At 45.9% G+C, this 18,909-nt stretch overlaps 1 protein-coding gene across 1 annotated transcript in view; it reads left to right on the forward strand.

Moving 5' to 3' along the window:
• creb1b (cAMP responsive element binding protein 1b) overlaps window positions 1–8,733 on the forward strand; it is a 16,031-nt gene extending 7,298 nt beyond the window's left edge. Inside the window, exons 3-8 of the mRNA XM_079518314.1 lie at window positions 1,944–2,108; window positions 3,915–4,015; window positions 5,885–6,042; window positions 7,030–7,212; window positions 7,970–8,126; window positions 8,354–8,733. Coding sequence (XP_079374440.1) covers window positions 1,944–2,108; window positions 3,915–4,015; window positions 5,885–6,042; window positions 7,030–7,212; window positions 7,970–8,126; window positions 8,354–8,498 — 909 coding nt within the window. The 3' untranslated portion in view covers window positions 8,499–8,733. The remainder of the gene's footprint in view (window positions 1–1,943; window positions 2,109–3,914; window positions 4,016–5,884; window positions 6,043–7,029; window positions 7,213–7,969; window positions 8,127–8,353) is intronic.
• Window positions 8,734–18,909: the final 10,176 nt, after the last annotated feature.

Genomic DNA, 18,909 nt, shown 5'->3' on the forward strand with positions numbered 1-18,909 from the left:
TGACTGACTGCTAACTAATTACTACTATTAGTAACTAGACCACACACAGGTGACTGACTGCTAACTAATTACTACTATTCGTAACTAGACTACACAGGTGACTGACTGCTAACTAATTACTACTATTAGTAACTAGACCACACAGGTGACTGACTGCTAACTAATTACTACTATTAGTAACTAGACCACACAGGTGACTGACTGCTAACTAATTACTACTATTAATAACTAGACCACACACAGGAGACTGACTGCTAACTAATTACTACTATTAATATCTAGACCACACAGGTGACTGACTGCTAACTAATTACTACTATTAGTAACTAGACCACACACAGGTGACTGACTGCTAACTAATTACTACTGTTAATATCTAGACCACACAGGTGACTGACTGCTATCTAACAAATTAATTGTTTTATTTAAGCGTAATCCGACTAATTGTTTTTTGCCGATTTATAGAAAATGTATAGAAATATAAGAAATGTAATGGAGCCTGGAGGAACCACAGGAATGTGGCAGGTCATGCCAGGCTAGCAGAGCCCACGCTGTCCAGGCAGGAGGCAGGCAGGGCAGGCAGGGAGGCAGGTGGGCAGGCAGGCAGGGAGGGAGGCAGGCAGGGAGGCAGGTGGGCAGGCAGGCAGGTGGGAAGGTGGGCAGGCAGGCAGGGAGGCAGGTGGGCAGGCAGGGCAGGCAGGCAGGGAGGGAGGCAGGTGGGCAGGCTGGCAGGTGGGCAGGCAGGAGGCAGGGCAGGCAGGGAGGGAGGCAGGCAGGCAGGCAGGCAGGCAGGCAGGCAGACAGGCAGGCAGGGAGGGAGGTGGGCAGGCAGGTGGGAGGTGGGCAGGCAGGCAGGCAAGAAGGTGGGCAGGTGGGCAGGCAGGCAGGCAGGCAGGCAGGTGGGTAGGCAGGCGGGCAGGCAGGCAGGCAGGCAGGCAGGCAGGCAGGCAGGCAGGCAGGCAGGCGGGCAGGCAGGCAGGCAGGCAGGCAGGCAGGCAGGCAGGCGGGTAGGCAGGCAGGCAGGGCCCATACTGACACTTATTTATATCGGTGTTCCTCAATTAGCACAGTTTATGCGACACACACACGTTCCTACTATCATGCCGCAGTTGGTTCACAACTCAACGAACTTGCTTTGAGCTTGAGGTTGAGGTGGGGATACAGACTGAGCCTGGCTGGGTGTGATTCCACAAATAGGCCATAGCTAGAGCCAAGAGGGGTGGATTACTGCTCATATGACACAGAATATCATATTACTACTTTTATATTCTTACATGTTTTCAAGTTCAAGTTTCAAGTTTTTTATTCACGTGTGTTTAGCGTTGAATGTGCGGCTGATTTAGTCGACTAAAATGTATTTTGTCGGGCCTTGATGCCGTCGTAATCAAGCTCACAGCACGTCGCAGTGCGACGCGTTGTGAGCTTACAACCAACCAGCATGCAACCAAGTGTAAAATGACTAGTGGATCTCTTGTCCACTAGTCCCTTCCCAACATTTTAGTCCAGTTTTTATCTGTTGACGAAATTGTCAGTATTTAGTCTTAGTTTTAGTCATTTTAGCTTACTTAGTTTTCATTTAGTTTCCATTTACATTTAGTTTCCGTCAGTGAAAAAAGGTAGTCGACGGACATTTTTCATCTTAGTTTTAAAGTCGACGAAATCAACACTGATTGATATTTTTACTTAGGTAACAGCAGAGTAATCTAGTAAGAGAGTGGCGACACTAGCGTTGAAGGCGGAAGTGCTCATTCTATCTCAATGGCATAGTTCCAGCCATAGGAGCAATGTTTGGAACTATAGCCCATAGGCACCCGCTTTGCGGCGAGATCAAAGCGTGACGCTACTCTCCTACTCTACACTCTGGGTAACATTACTGCCCCCCCCCCACCCTCCCCCCCCCCCCCCCCACCGCTGATACTAAACACTGTGGATGTGGGTGAAAGGAAGCTTGTATGTTTCAGGTGCAGATGGCCGGCGGCCACGGGGGGGTCGGCGGAAACACGGTCACTCTGGTCCAGCTGCCCAACGGTCAGACGGTGCAGGTCCACGGGGTCATCCAGGCGGCGCAGCCCTCCGTCATCCAGTCGCCTCAGGTCCAGACTGTACAGGTAACTACACTAACTGACCACAGGTCATCCAGTCGCCTCAGGTCCAGGCTGTACAGGTAAACTACACTGACTGACCACCCTACATCACCCCACCCTAACTAACTGACCACAGGTCATCCAGTCGCCTCAGGTCCAGGCTGTACAGGTAAACTACACTGACTGACTCATTTTTAAAGCTATTGATGGGAAGCTACCACCCTACATCACCCCACCCCACCCTAACTAACTGACCACAGGTCACACAGTTACTGACCACAGGTCATCCAGTTACTGACCACAGGTTCAGCCTGTAACTGACCACACTGAAACTTCTTACAATTCAGACGAGTGACTTACAGTAAGCAAGAACAACACAAGGTAATACATCACATACATAGAAATAGTCATCAAGAATCATAAGCAAGATGGCAACCTAACATCTGTCTAACAGTAGAATGTCTGTGCAATGAAACTATGAGTATACACTATAGAGTGCTATGTCTACATAAAGTGCTATCTAAGTTACTAGTTATTAGTTGAGCCTTTACATACGCCTGTAAGGTCATCGAGGATAGGGCAAGTGCTACGGGCTATAAGATGGAGTCTGAAGAGGTGGGTTTTCAGACTACGGAGGGATACTGGGAGGGAGTGAGTCTGCAGTTTGTATTGGGAAATTCATTCCGTAGTTTTGGAGCCAGAAGGGAGAAGACAGAAGAGTCTGGGACGTGTGGAGCGACGTCCCAGCTGGTTTAGTGAAGGTTCTGCCACTTCTTCGTTTAAACCAGTGGTTTTCAACCCTTTTCACATCAAGGTCCATTATTTACTGGGCATTTGAGCCACGGACCACCATTTGACATTTAGCCTCTCAGACCCATTTAAGCCACGGACCACCATTTGACATTTAGCCCCTCAGACCCATTTGAGCCACGGACCACCATTTGACATTTAGCCTCTCAGACCCATTTGAGCCATGGACCACCATCTGATGACATTTAGCCTCTCAGACCCATTTAAGCCACGGACCACCATTTGACATTTAGCCTCTCAGACCCATTTGAGCCACGGACCACCATTTGACATTTAGCCTCTCAGACCCATTTAAGCCACGGACCACCATTTGACATTTAGCCTCTCAGACCCATTTAAGCCACGGACCACCATTTGACATTTAGCCCCTCAGACCCATTTGAGCCACGGACCACCATCTGATGACATTTAGCCCCTCAGACCCATTTGAGCCACGGACCACCGTTTGATGACATGTAGCCTCTCAGACCCAAGACTTAGAATATCTTGTTGGATACGATTTGGTCCACATGTCCATGCTGTGTTGATGTTGGTACCATTAGGAGAGATAACAGGCAAACGTTGATCAAAATAACAATTCCTCTACATTCTCTAATTGTGGAGACTTCTTGTAAATTAATTTAGTAATGCAGATTTAACAATAATGTAACTCTTGAGAGCATAACATCCCCTGCCTGACAGCGAACCCCAAGTACTTATTCGTGCGTGTGTGTGTGTGTGTGTGTGTGCGTGTGTGTATGTGTGTGTGCGTGTGCGTGTGCGTGTGCGTGTGCGTGTGCGCGTGCGCGTGTGCGTGTGTGTGTGTGTGTGTGTGTGTGTGTGTGTGTGTGTGTGTGTGTGTGTGTGTGTGTGTGTGTGTGTGTGTGTGTGTGTGTGTGTGTGTGTGTGTGTGCGTGTGTGTGTGTATGTGCGTGTGCGTGTGCGCGTGTGCGTGTGCGTGTGTGCGTGTGTGTGTGTGTGTGTGTGTGTGTGTGTGTGTGTGTGTGTGTGTGTGTGTGCGTGCGTGTGTGTCCCCTCCAGATCTCCACCATAGCAGAGAGTGAGGACTCCCAGGAGTCGGTGGACAGCGTGACAGACTCCCAGAAACGCAGGGAGATTCTTTCGCGGCGGCCCTCCTACAGGTAGATAAGTGTGTGTGTGTGTGTGTGTGTGTGCGCGCGCGTGTGTGTGTTTGTGTGTGTGTGCGTGCCTGCGTGTGTACACGTGGAACCGAAGAATGAAGTATGATTACCCACTGAAGCCCTGTTTTGTCATACATTTTGACAGCAATATAGGTTTTTTGTTTAGCTAACATTCTATTTAGTTTTGTTTGGTCTTATTTTAGTCATCTGAAAAGTTTTAGTCTTAGTCTAGTCTAGGGCTCTTTCACACCGGGGCTGTTTGGTTCGTTTAAAACGAACCATGGTCTGCTCACCCCTTTGGTTCGGCTGGTGTGAACGTGCATCCGTACTCTGGTGCAGATCAAAGAAACGAACCATGGTCTGCTCACCCCTTTGGTTCGGCTGGTGTGAACGTGCATCCCAACTCTGGTGCAGATCAAAGAAACGAACCATGGTCTGCTCACCCCTTCGGTTCGGCTGGTGTGAACGTGCATCCCAACTCTGGTGCAGATCAAAGAAACGAACCATGGTCTGCTCACCCCTTTGGTTCGGCTGGTGTGAAGTGCATCCCAACTCTGGTGCAGATCAAAGAAACGAACCATGGTCCGCCAAAAAATGCCGAACTCTGTTCGCTTCCACCACGGTGCGGACTGCGGACTGACCTCATGCTTCCTTCTATGCATGAGGAGTCCAAGCTGCTTCTTTTCACCTGACAGGGGGGGATTTCCCCAGCCGGACGTAGCGCGTGGAAGGAACACGTTATTCCCACCAGTTCCTTTCCCCTCCATCAGGCGCCCCGGCTGGCCAGGAGGAGGCAGTTTAGAGATCAGGATTACTGCATGTTTTTTGTGAGGGTACCTACCCTAGGGGACACGGGGAGAACATGTGAGGGTACCTACCCTAGGGGACACGGGGAGAACATGTGAGGGGAAACGGGGAGAACATGTGAAGGTACCTACCCTAGGAGACACGGGGAGAACTTGTGAGGATACCTACCCTAGGAGACACGGGGAGAACTTGTGAGGATACCTACCCTAGGAGACACGGGGAGAACATGCAAACTCCACACAGAAAGGCCCTTTCGCCAACCCTGCCTCGGGTATGGGCACTGATGACGCGGAGGAGGAAACACGCCTACAGTGCCCACAGTGTCCACAGTGTCCTTAGCGGGAATCGAACCCAGGACCTTCTAGCTGTGAGGCGACAGCACTACTGACTGTGCCATCGTGCCCCCTGAGCAGCGCAAATTTAATGGCAGCATACAAGGTTCACATGTATGCGCAAAAATGCAGATGTACAAGTTACCGACACGGAATGGTATGTAGGGTATGGTACAGGATGTACCATACATGTTCATTTTAAGCATACGCCACCACGCAAAGTTATGACGAAGCCTACATCATGAATGCATGGGACTTTAGTTTAGGTGGTGAAAGTAGATGGTCTATGTGCTGTTGCATTGTCTGAAGGAAGCCAAACAGAAATACCTTTTACTCGTATGTACCTGTACACAAGATGGAACAATAAAGTTTTACTAAGAGAAAAAGACCAGGTGCTCAACGGAGATATCAAAAGGTAATGATGATAAAAAGGTGCTCACACAGATCAAAACGGGATCAAGGCATAGAGAAAAGAGAGACGATCCGGGCACTCAAAGTTAAAAAGAGGACTGGACATGAACTGGTCTGATGAAGAGAAGACCAGTTAATGGTCGAAACATGTTGGCATTTGCCTTTTTAATTTAATAAAGGCTTCCCTTCTCTTTGGATCGTCTCTCTTTTTTATAATAAAGTTTTACTCTTATGTACCTGTACACAAGATGGAACGATAAAGTTTTACTCTAATAAAGTACGACGTTGAACCTTGTTGCGTTCCGGTCCGCCCAAACAGGAAGATCCTGAACGACCTCTCGTCAGACGCCCCCGCGGTGGCGCGCATCGAAGAGGAGAAGGCCGAGGATGACGCCGTGGCCATCAGCCAGCCTACCATCGCCACGGTGACCATGCCATCGACCGTGCCCATCTACCAGACCAGCACCGGGCAGTACAGTAAGTTATAGCACCATGCCACCCACCGTGCCCATCTACAATACAGTAAGTTATAACACCATGCCACCCACCGTGCCCATCTACAATACAGTAAGTTATAACACCATGCCATCCACCGTGTCCATCTACAATACAGTAAGTTATAACACCATGTCATCCACCGTGTCTATCTACAGTACAGTAAGTTATAACACCATGCCATCCACCGTGTCCATCTACAATACAGTAAGTTATAACACCATGCCATCCACCGTGTCCATCTACAATACAGTAAGTTATAACACCATGTCATCCACCGTGTCCATCTACAGTACAGTAAGTTATAACACCATGCCATCCACCGTGTCCATCTACAATACAGTAAGTTATAACACCATGCCACCCACCGTGCCCATCTACAATACAGTAAGCTACTCTCCCCTCACCTCACCTCACCTCCCCCCTCCCACCCAGTCGCCATCACCCAGGGTCAAGGTTAAGGTTCGGCTACTCTCCCCTCCCCTCCCCTCTCCCACCCAGTCGCCATCACCCAGGGTCAAGGTTAAGGTTCGGCTACTCTCCCCTCCCCTCCTCTCCTCTCCCCCCACCCAGTCGCCATCACCCAGGACTAGGGTTAAGGTTCGGCTACTCTCCCCTCCCCTCCCCCACCCAGTCGCCATCACCCAGGGTCAAGGTTAAGGTTCGGCTACTCTCCCCTCCCCTCCTCTCCCCCCACCCAGTCGCCATCACCCAGGACTAGGGTTAAGGTTCGGCTACTCTCCCCTCCCCTCCCCTCCCCCACCCAGTCGCCATCACCCAGGGTCAAGGTTAAGGTTCGGCTACTCTCCCCTCCCCTCCTCTCCTCCCACCCAGTCGCCATCACTCAGGACTAGGGTTAAGGTTCGGCTACTCTCCCCTCACCTCTCCTCCCCACCCAGTCGCCATCACCCAGTGTCAGGGTTATGGTTCTCCCCTCACCTCTCCCCCTCCTCTCCCCCTCCCACCCAGTCGCCATCACCCAGGGCGGGGCCATCCAGCTGGCCAACAACGGGACGGACGGGGTCCAGGGTATCCAGACGCTGACCATGACCAACGCGGCGGGCGGCCAGCAGGGGACCACCATCCTGCAGTACGCCCAGACCAGCGACGGACAGCAGATCCTGGTGCCCAGCAACCAGGTGGTCGTCCAAGGTGAGAAGTCCTGACGTCACTCGCTCATCCCCTGGTTCTAAAGTCCTGACGTCACTCACTCATCCCTTGGTTCATGGAAGTAATTTCTCTATGGAGAATAACATGGGCTCATCTTAAAATCGTCTCATATAAGCGTTGTGGTCCAAAAATAAACAAGCTGTCTCTGTGTTATTGTCTGTTTTTAGCGAAAATGTAACTAATTCAGCAGCAGTAACAATAGCGTTTTCTCTCAGTCAGTTGATTCTTCATATCCATATGAGTGAAACAGCCTGGATGATTTGTCTAAAATCCCCCTATGGGGAACCCTGTCTGCATGTGCAGTGCTGCTTCAAAGTCAACCCTGACTGCATGCATGCGCAGTCAGTACTGCTTAATGTCAACCCTGTCTGCATGCACAGTCAGTACTGCTTAATGTCAACCCTGTCTGCATGCGCAGTCAGTACTGCTTAATGTCAACCCTGTCTGCATGCATGCGCAGTCAGTACTGCCTAATGTCAACCCTGTCTGCATGCGCAGTCAGTACTGCTTCAATGTCAACCCTGTCTGCATGCACAGTCAGTACTGCTTCAATGTCAACCCTGTCTGCATGCGCAGTCAGTACTGCTTCAATGTCAACCCTGTCTGCATGCGCAGTCAGTACTGCTTCAATGTCAACCCTGTCTGCATGCGCAGTCAGTACTGCTTCCGTAAGATTGCATCCAACGAAGCCGTGTTGTTCTCGAACCACCTTTGATTGAATCTCTCCACCCGTCTCCAGCTGCGTCCGGTGACGTCCAGGCCTATCAGATCCGAACGGCCCCGACCAGCACCATCGCCCCCGGGGTGGTCATGGCCTCGTCCCCCGCCCTGCCCGAACAGGGCCGGGAGACCGAAGTGGTCACACGAAAGAGGGAGGTCCGCCTCATGAAGAACAGGTATGAAGAATGACAAGTATACCCCGTATTACCGTAAGCATTGTTGATGTTCAATTCAATTTTATTTAAGTGTCAAATCACAACAAGTTGTCTCAAGACACTTTACATATAAAGCAGAAAACCAACAAAGATCCAAAAGAAGAACTATAGGCTAATACCAGCTAGCTACGCACAGTAAACAGTTGAGTTAATGGCTTTGAAACGTCTCATCGTGTCTCACCCTGCAGGGAAGCGGCGCGCGAGTGTCGTCGCAAGAAGAAGGAGTACGTCAAGTGTCTGGAGAACCGCGTGGCCGTTCTGGAGAACCAGAACAAGACCCTGATCGAGGAACTGAAAGCCCTCAAAGACCTGTACTGCCACAAGTCTGACTAGAAACACCACCCGACCCCACCCGTCAAAGACCTGTACTGCCACAAGTCTGACTAGAAACACCACCCGACCTGTCAAAGACCTGTACTGTCACAAGTCTGAGTAGAAAACACCACCCCACCCGTCAAAGACCTGTACTGCCACAAGTCTGAGTAGAAAACACCACCCCACCCCACCTGTCCCCTCAAAGACCTGTACTGCCACCGCTCAAAAACACCACCCCACCCCACCGGACCGGACCGCACCGGCCCCAAGTACCTCCACACATCCTTTCAAACACACTGACCGCTGATGACCGCTGGCCTATCGTCATTACTGTCGTTTGGGGTTGGTTACCTGGACGATTGGGTGCGTGTGTGTTTGCGTGTGTGTGAAAATGGCTGTGTCCTGTCTGAATTCAGTTTATATATTTCCTTGCCGTTCACTAGTACAGCATTAGTACAGTGTACCAACTGCATTTTTATATCCATTATAACATGGCTTTAAGTACAAAGTGGCAAGTTAAAAGGTACAAAATACCTTCAAATTATAATTGCATCTTGACATAATGCATCTTGACATAATACTAAAACAACAATGTAATGTGAATACACAGTGTGTCTTTGCTAGTTTGCTTAATGCATTGTTTGAATATGCATTAGCTACTTTTGGGTACTTCTTGACCCTCTGGTTGAGAAACGTTATACTTCGTTCCGACAGTCGTCGACTCGTCGCACTCGAAAAATAGCCGAGCGCAAAACTCACCGCCACTCGTTGTGAGCTTTTAGATTGGCTGTTGTCTTGAGCTGTTTTCAGTCAAGAGACGAGACCGGAATTCAGATTTCGACACCGAGTGTGTGTGTGTGTGTGTGTGTGTGTGCATGTGTGTGTGTGTGCGTGCGTGCTTTCGGCAGTCATGCAAGCTCAGTCATTAACCAACAAAGGAAAACAACAAAGGATTCTGGATGGATTTGACGTTGTCACTCGACCCAGCGTTTTGCTGCTGTCCGCATCCTAACCTGAAGTCGCTTGGTTTCAGGGGGGGTGGGGGTGTTGGGGGTAAACCGGTGGCGTTTGGTTTTCGGCGCAGACTCGGTTTTATGGGTTTTTTTCTAAGCGTTTTCTAAAAGGATGTCCCAAACCGCCGTTTCCTGAAGGAGCGACGACGACGACGACCCTGGGGCCTCATACAGCACTTATCAAACGCATGTTCTGTGTTCTGTCTGTGTTTGATGGCCGCCTCAATGCTTTTTCCAATGGAAGTCACATGGTTTGACCAAACATTTGTGTTTGATGGCTGTGTTCGTTCTGCCCATCAAACACAAACGTTTGGTCAAACCATGTGACTTCCATTGGAGAAGCATTGAGGCTGCCATCAAACAGACAGAACACAGAACAGGTGTTCTGTATGTGTATATGGGGCCTCACACGGACCGCAGAACACGTGTTTCAACTCGCCCTTTGTCTCTCTTTATAGAACGACATACTATGACATATTAGTATGACATCATATAGAAGACATACTATGACATATTAGTATGACATCATATAGAAGACATACTATGACATATTAGTATGACATCATATAGAAGACATACTATGACATATTAGTATGACATCATATAGAAGTCATACTGTGACATATTAGTATGACATCATCAGACCTTTCATCTGTGTTGTGGTCAGTGGTGTGGACAGTAGTGCGGTCACTTGAGAACTGTACTGGAGTACATTATTGTTTTAGTATCTGTGGTGTACTTTACTGGAGTATTTGCATACTAACCCTATTTGTATTTTCTTTGGACACTTCATGACTCTCACTCACTCCACTACATTTCAAAGACAAGTTATTGGACTCCATTACATTTCAGTTGCTGTACTTTTTTCCAGGAAGATTTCTAGAAAATGTAAAAAAAGAAAAAGAAAACTCAATATAGCAATGCATTGACATTGAAAAGGTAATTTGAACTTTTAATACTTACGTATTTTTTTAGGCATGCACGCTGAGTTCTTCACTACTTTGACTGGGCTACACATTTGTCAGAGCAATTTTCATTATGGTCTCTGTCGGGTAGGAAAACTTTTACTTTTCAGGATTGAAATTGAATAATTATAAAAAGTAACGGATTCCACGAGCTCCAAACGTCGCAGTACCGAAGTCCTCATATCAAGTTTTTCTCTATGGAGAACAACATTGGCTCGTCTTGAAATCGTCTCAATGTAAGCATTGTGGTCCAAAAATAGTAACAGCGTTTTCTCGCCTTCAGTGGATGCTTCATATCCATAAGAGGCAAACCTCCAGGATCATTTGTTTATTTTTGGAACACAGTTCTTATTTGACGCAATATCAAAATAAGTTTATGAGAATTCAGATGTGTAAATTACATCAGACTTCTGTTTGTTTGATGGGCAGAACACAGCCATCAAACACAAACGTTTGGTCACACCATGTGACTCCCTTTGAAAAAGCATTGAGCCATGAAACACAGACAGCACACTGAACATGAGTTTGATATGCGTGTATGTGAGGCCTGAGTGTGTATGTGGCCTAATTGATCTACAAGCAGCAACATGTGAGCTTGTAAATCAACTATTTTCACTGTTCTTTGTTTTTTTCGGATCATGTTATTTTTTTTAAGTCTCTGCTCGGCCACACTCATGTAATTTAATTTCTTTCACTTTTGTTTTCCTCCTTTCCTTTCCTTCGTGTTTCTGAAATGTAAACGTCGGTCTCTCCAAACGTTGTCTTCTGATGTGGGATTACGGTGAGCGCCGCTGCTCAGATTAGGATTATGTGTGCGGGGCCTTTTTTTTATCAAATTACATTTACAACAGTATGTTTGTATACTGTATGAGCTCTGCATGGTGTTTCATTTTAGACTTTTGGTTTCTTTTTTATGTTCCGTACTCTCTGCAGCATGATGGCTAGATCTGACGTGTCTCTGTTAATTTGATACATTATGTATATTGTCATTATAATGGTCTACAGTATATATATATGGAACCAGTTTTGCATATATCTGTATCATATACAACAGTGTATAATATAGGATATTGTACTAAGTGTATTATTTGTTTAAAATCTACCAGGCCTAACGCAGTTGTGGCAGCTATATTATGAGACGAGGGTCTTTGTTCCAAAGTTACGTTTCGGGTGTTTTTCTTTTTGTTTTGTTGGTTGAGAATCATGAATATAATCCAGAAGATATGTCGGTTGAAATCAGTGGCCCGAGTTTAACAAAGTCAGATAAAATGACTCCTTTTTTTAATTTACATATTAGCAGTGACACGCATATACAAATTTGAATTTTTTTTTAGGGGGTCAAATGACAACAGTTGAACTCCAATGATCGCAGTAACCTGTGCACTACAGATGACGATACTCCAAGAAGGGCAAAGGATATGAATTGTATTTTTTACGTTATTAATTAATTGCTGTCGTGGTGGTCAGATCATCAGCACATATTTAGCTCTGTTTGTTATTTTTCTATACATGACTGAAATGTTGATAATGTACAGTAATCCTTAAACCATAAAGATTTGTAATATAGACAGGGATTCAAAGTTAGACTAGGGGATAAAAAAAAAAAGAAAAAAGACAGAATTATTGAGAAAGACCATCTCTTCCTCAAATTCAACCTGGACACAACGTGAACCATTCGCTGTACTGTATCGCGTAGCCTACTCACTCTGGAGGATCTCACGTACTCGCGGCTCACACACCTTTCATGTAGATGTGTTGTGTTTGTCATTTTTGTACAGCTCTACTCAAGCATTAAAGCCTTATTTTTTACCTCACCTTACGGCGGTTGTTGCTCGTCGAACCACAACGCTCCCAAAGCGTCACGTCATCACTAATCATCATGGTGGTACCTTTTTCGGGGCACCTGCATGGGCCGTGGAAACAAATTCACCAAATCTGTCGGTCCACGACTGACCGGCCCCATCTGTGACCTCTGCCTTTGCTGTAGCGCCGGCCGGGACTCGGTCACACAGTGTTGCCATACGGATGTCTGTTGTGTTAAAATGATATTCCACTGCGAAACAACTGTTTTTAGTTGTTTTTTTGACAGAGCGGGCAGAATTTTAAAGCTCCTTGCCAGTCAGCACAACGGAGGCTGAGGCCACAGATAGAGCTGCTCATCTTAACGCCAACGTGTTGGATGGGATTTGTCATTCGTGCGAAGATCGTTTAACCGCATTATAATAGCCACGTATTGCGGGGAGAGCTTGCTTGTCCATCGGCTATATCTTCAGCCAACGCTTTCCCCACAATAACAGAAAACTGACAATACTCTAGCATGGAGCCCTGAGCGACTCCGGTCATCCATATAGGGTTTAAGGCCTATACTTCTTATAAATAGTCGGGGGCGGCTATAACTATAAATATATATGTTTAAATCATTTGAAAAATATTTTTTTGACTTTTTTGTTTTGTTTTTCTCCCCAAAATAGGGTGCGCAAAGATAAATGTTCTCTACAGCATTAACTTCGGGGCTGAACTGTCATTTGAACCGTTTGTAAGTGACAGCTAGTTCGCTGGTGCTGAGAAAAAAGACTAGTCTAGTCAATAGGCTGCGCATATTTACTAGGTTTATCGAGCTCGATGACGTGACGTGAACGCAACGTTTGTTTTCCCCTTTTTTTTTCTCCCTGTTTCTTTTTTTACCGAAAGTGTTTTTATTTTCTGTGCCAGAAGATGTACATAATATAACCCCCAGCAGGCTTCAGTTTCCGTGCATGATGTTCTCCCACATGCGTCTTTATTATGTATATGTACAATTTATACAACTATACCAATAATCACTTTTTCTAACTTTTTTGTGTGATCGGTTTATATAATATACGATACGGTGATGCCATTTTTACAAGTCAAACTTTAGATGCCATTTTATTGTATAGGACATGAATAGAGACGAGGCCCTGGTGTTTTTGCTATGTACCCAACGGTGTATATTGTATACCGTTTGAGCATAATTATAGTACATTACCGCATCAAACTATACCAGCCTCTTGTATAGATTATTGAAGTTCTCTGGAACTCTCTTACATTGCATAAAAGCCTTTTGTAAAACACTTAATACTGTATGCTACAATAAATTGTTCTTAAAAGGTTATCTTGCTTCCCCCGTCGTCATTTCATGGATCTGTTATCTTTTATAGGGAAAGGTAGTTTGTGTTTTCTGGTCCTCAGCGGAGGGGAGAGTACTCTTCATATGAGCAGCCATCAGCCTGCTGATGGCTGCTCATATGGCTCTGGTGAGCTATATGAGCATGTTCAGTCTTCTATGTTTATAGGCTTATTGTGCATATTGCACATTGTTGTTGTTTTTTCTAATCGCTGCATCAATACTGCTTAAGACTAGCCTAGTTTTTCAAATGTTTTATTATTTAACATTTTGGGCATTGGACATTATTTTACGTTGTGTATCGTTGTGTATTTTACGTGTGTAAGCAGCGGTGCTTTTTTGCAGCCCCAGAAGGCAGCCCCAGGCCAGCCCTGTTTTCTTGGGAGCTGTCTGGCCTACAGTCATGAATCATTCTCCTCCTAGAAGTAGAAGCCAGACTTGCTGAGGGAGCTACTGAGCCTGTGAGTGACAGCTGTGTTGAGGGACATCCCTAGGGAGACGCCCGAGAGGCACTGATTTCACATTGGATTTGTATTGCATCTTTGTTTAGGTGTGTCGGGACCCGGGGGTCATGTCATAGCAGACCTACTAACCTGGTCCTGCAGTCAAAGTGCAGATGGCCAGTTCAGACATTAAAGGTATATTCAGTGATTTGACTTAATTCAAATATCACTTATTTTTTCTTTTTTTCTGGATAATCCTCCCTACTATAGAGTGTGCTGACCATATAAGGAGTTCCTCCCTGTCCCCAGTGAGCCCCTGGGGTCAAAAAACCCTAGTTTCAGTTTTGGTGGTGGGTGTCAAAACCTTCATCCAATCAGGATGAGTGGGGCCTTCCTCCAATCATGATCGAGTGGGGGCGGGCGTTGGTGCACATGCTGTTGGCCTGTTGCACTTCCCCCCACTGTAGAGCGTGCATGTGCACATTTTGTTACCAGGGCGGACTGGGTGGTTTTCCAAATCACCCAAATCACTGAATGCTCCTTTAAGTATTGCTTTTCCCTAGTGCTGCACAATTAATGGAAAAAAGATTGAGATCTAGAGTCGGACACCTATGAGAGCTCATTTCTAAATGTGATCCAGAACGGTGCAGCACTAGTTGGCTGTCCAGTTCATTTTAGTTACTCTTGTGTTTTTGCTACAAGATAGAGACTTTAAGAGAGGTTTAAGTCGAGACTTTGATGTTGTCTGTTTAAAGACACAGTAGTTATGGCTCCAGGTGACACATTTTTAACGTATAGTAACTAATGTTCAGCAACTACAGACTAAAGACTAAGGGCTCCATTTTCGTCACCGCTAAACCCCTTATCCCTAAACTTCTTTGCCTTTTTTACTAATATGAAAAACATTTTTGAATAGTTAAAATGGCCAGTCTACAAGCTCACAACGTGTCAATGTAGATTGGCTAGTTGAACTATTCAAAAATGTTTTTCAAAATAGTAAGAAAAAGGCAAAGAAGTTTAGGGATAAGGGGTTTAGCGGTGACGAAAATGGAGCCCTAAATATTTTCATGGGAAAAAAATGAGAATCGTGTGAGGAAAATGTAAACCACTCCTACAACTGGCTTTGTTAGTTTACGTGTGTTCGTACCAAAAAATGAGCATGGCTTTGTTAGTTTACGTGTCTGTTCGTACCAAAAAATTAGCATGGTTGCTATGGTCACCCAGTTCACACGGGTGTGATTTCATTACGTCAGACATTACATCAGACCACAGTTGATCAGTCTATATAAGACCTTACACCACTCAAAAGCATCAATACTGCAATAGCCTACTCTTTACTAGAGATGTCCCGATACTGTATCGGTATTGGAAAGTATCGGATCGGCCCTTATTTGGTCATATTGGGTCATATCGGTATCGGTAAGTGCGCATTTGAGTGAGTCTGCTATAAACACAACACGATATAGCTATAAGCACTATTCCCGGTCGGTGGACTTCAAAAGGAGATATTATTTGTATTTTTGAGTGGTGCAAACCACTCCAACAACCAGCTTTGTCTGTATGTTTGTGTACCTGTGTACCTACGTGTCCGTGCACAGGTGAGCATGGTCACTGACATTACGTCAGACCACAGCTGATCAGGCTATATAAGACCTTGCACCACTCAGTTCACACGGGTGTGATTTTTATTACTATATATACTATTCTCTGGTATCTGTATTCGGTATCGGTAACACAGAGATTGTGGTATTGGGATCAGATCGCCGATCGGAATCGAAAAAAGTGTATCGGGACATCCCTACTCTTTACTAAGTAAAAGTACAGAACTCACAAATCAATGCATCACATTGTGACTCATTGTGAGCTTGTAGATCTGCTATTTTCAAATGGCCTAAATGTATATACTGTATAGGGCTGAAGTGGTTTAATGTATTTTTGGAATAATAATTAAAATCTACAAAGTAACTAAGAAGTACAATATTTAGAGTAGATGTAAAAGTATTGACAATTGGAAATGCTCAAGTAAAGTAGAAAAAGTAAGAACAAGCCTACTTAAGTACAGTACTTCTCAAAGTGAGGTCTGGGGACCCCCAGGGGTCCTTGAGTGAGTTCCAGGGGGTCCCCCACTCCCCCAGCCAAATGATAGATAGTTCGGGACCAAATTGATCCTCATGGGTCTGTAACTCAGAGTTAAATTGACATTGATTTTACAATATAAATTGGGGGTCCCAGAGATAGAAATGCCATTAAATGGGGGTCTGTAGACTAATATGCATGTCAAACTGGGGGTCCTTGTAATTAAAATCACTGCTATAAATCTTCTCATATGGGGGTCCCTGGCATATGTTTTCAAATGGGGGGTCCGCGGGATAATATGTTGATATGAAAGAGTTTGGGAACCACTGGTTTAATTACAGTACAGTACACCACTGCTATTACTTTGGTTTCTCTCTACGGTTAGCTCACAAATACTTATCGTGCTGCTGATAGGCCTATAGTGCTAAATATGTGGGTATAAATTATATCCATCCATGAGAAACCAGTGAACAAGCTTAGGTACGTTATTAAAGATAATCCAAACTGAATTTACTGGTTTGAATGACCTACTGTACTAGGAATCCATGGGGATGCATGCAGTGTGGAGTAGGGACCGTTTGACATTTAAACATAGGCTATAATAATAGGCTAATGTTTCAGAATTCAGATGCAGCCACGGTACCGTCCAATAATTATCCACATGATTACGTGGATTTAGAGAGAACTTCAGAGATGGGATGATAATTTCTATTGGCATTCAGAGTGTGCAAAAAGATAGGTCTTCTGTTCTGTTGCATTTCAATGATTCCACATGCATTTTATAACAATTAAATTACCTATCTGATGACAGAGACATTTTTAGACAGCGACGTATAAACTGTATGGTCAACTTTTGAATCCGCTGTACACTGCCCACTTGTGGCGACACTACAAAAAGGGCAGCCTGCAAGAAATGACAGTGGCCTGACGGCTGCTCAAAGCCCCAATTTCTGTAGTGCCAGTCAAATGTTTGTAGTTCTAAATGTACCCACTTGCCCTGCCTGTGCTACTATAGATTTATGTGCAGGTGTGAGCAGAAGTTAAATCTCTCATTTTTAGGAGATACAACTAAATGTTATATTTTAGTTCTAAACAATTACTTATGCTGTTATTAATGAAATGTGGTTCCGTAATACACCACACAGGTTAACACTCTGTGAACAGCATCATTGTAGCACTTTCCAACCCTCTGTCAGGCTGTCATCTAAGCTGTGGGAGCCACTGGCGTTCTAGCATACAGAGATAAGTCCCCCTTAATTGTTTGTTTATTTATAGTTTGTTTACTTTCGTGTTTTTATGTTTTATGTGTTCCGCCCTATATGGACCCCCCTGTGAGTGTCTTGAATAAAGTTTGTATTTAATTGAAATGTAAAAATTAGGATAAGAGCTGGGTTGATAATGCATTTCAACTCCATCCAGTGGCTTTTGTAAGGCCGTTTAGCTCAGTTGGTTAGAGCGTCGTGCTAATAACGCGAAGGTCGCGGGTTCGATCCCCGTAATGGCCACACCATATTTTATCCCTTGACTCCTTCTAAACCGCTCTCTCAAAAGGCCCCTACGGAGGGCTGCCGTTCTAAATTGGACACCGTAACAATAGCTTCTTTAAGGCCGTTTAGCTCAGTTGGTTAGAGCGTCGTGCTAATAACGCGAAGGTCGCGGGTTCGATCCCCGTAATGGCCACACCATATTTTATCCCTTGACTCCTTCTAAACCGCTCTCTCAAAGGGCCCCTACGGAGGGCTGCAGTTCTAAATTGGACACCGTAACAGTAGCTTCTTTAAGGCCGTTTAGCTCAGTTGGTTAGAGCGTCGTGCTAATAACGCGAAGGTCGCGGGTTCGATCCCCGTAATGGCCACACCATATTTTATCCCTTGACTCCTTCTAAACCGCTCTCTCAAAGGGCCCCTACGGAGGGCTGCAGTTCTAAATTGGACACCGTAACGATAGCTTCTTTAAGGCCGTTTAGCTCAGTTGGTTAGAGCGTCGTGCTAATAACGCGAAGGTCGCGGGTTCGATCCCCGTAATGGCCACACCATATTTTATCCCTTGACTCCTTCTAAACCGCTCTCTCAAAGGGCCCCTACGGAGGGCTGCAGTTCTAAATTGGACACCGTAACAGTAGCTTCTCTAAGGCCGTTTAGCTCAGTTGGTTAGAGCGTCGTGCTAATAACGCGAAGGTCGCGGGTTCGATCCCCGTAATGGCCACACCATATTTTATCCCTTGACTCCTTCTAAACCGCTCTCAAAGGGCCCCTACGGAGGGCTGCAGTTCTAAATTGGACACCGTAACAGTAGCTACTTTAAGGCCGTTTAGCTCAGTTGGTTAGAGCGTCGTGCTAATAACGCGAAGGTCGCGGGTTCGATCCCCGTAATGGCCATACTATATTTTATCCCTTGACTCCTTCTAAACCGCTCTCTCAAAGGGCCCCTACGGAGGGCTGCAGTTCTAAATTGGACACCGTAACAGTAGCTTCTTCAAGGCCGTTTAGCTCAGTTGGTTAGAGCGTCGTGCTAATAACGCGAAGGTCGCGGGTTCGATCCCCGTAATGGCCACACTATATTTTATCCCTTGACTCCTTCTAAACCGCTCTCTCAAAGGGCCCCTACGGAGGGCTGCAGTTCTAAATTGGACACCGTAACAGTAGCTTCTTCAAGGCCGTTTAGCTCAGTTGGTTAGAGCGTCGTGCTAATAACGCGAAGGTCGCGGGTTCGATCCCCGTAATGGCCACACTATATTTTATCCCTTGACGCCTTCTAAACCTCCCTCTCAAAGGGCCCCTACGGAGG

The sequence above is a fragment of the Electrona antarctica genome (assembly GCF_951216825.1).
Source record: "Electrona antarctica genome assembly, chromosome: 13".
NCBI classification, from domain to species: Eukaryota; Metazoa; Chordata; class Actinopteri; order Myctophiformes; family Myctophidae; genus Electrona; species Electrona antarctica.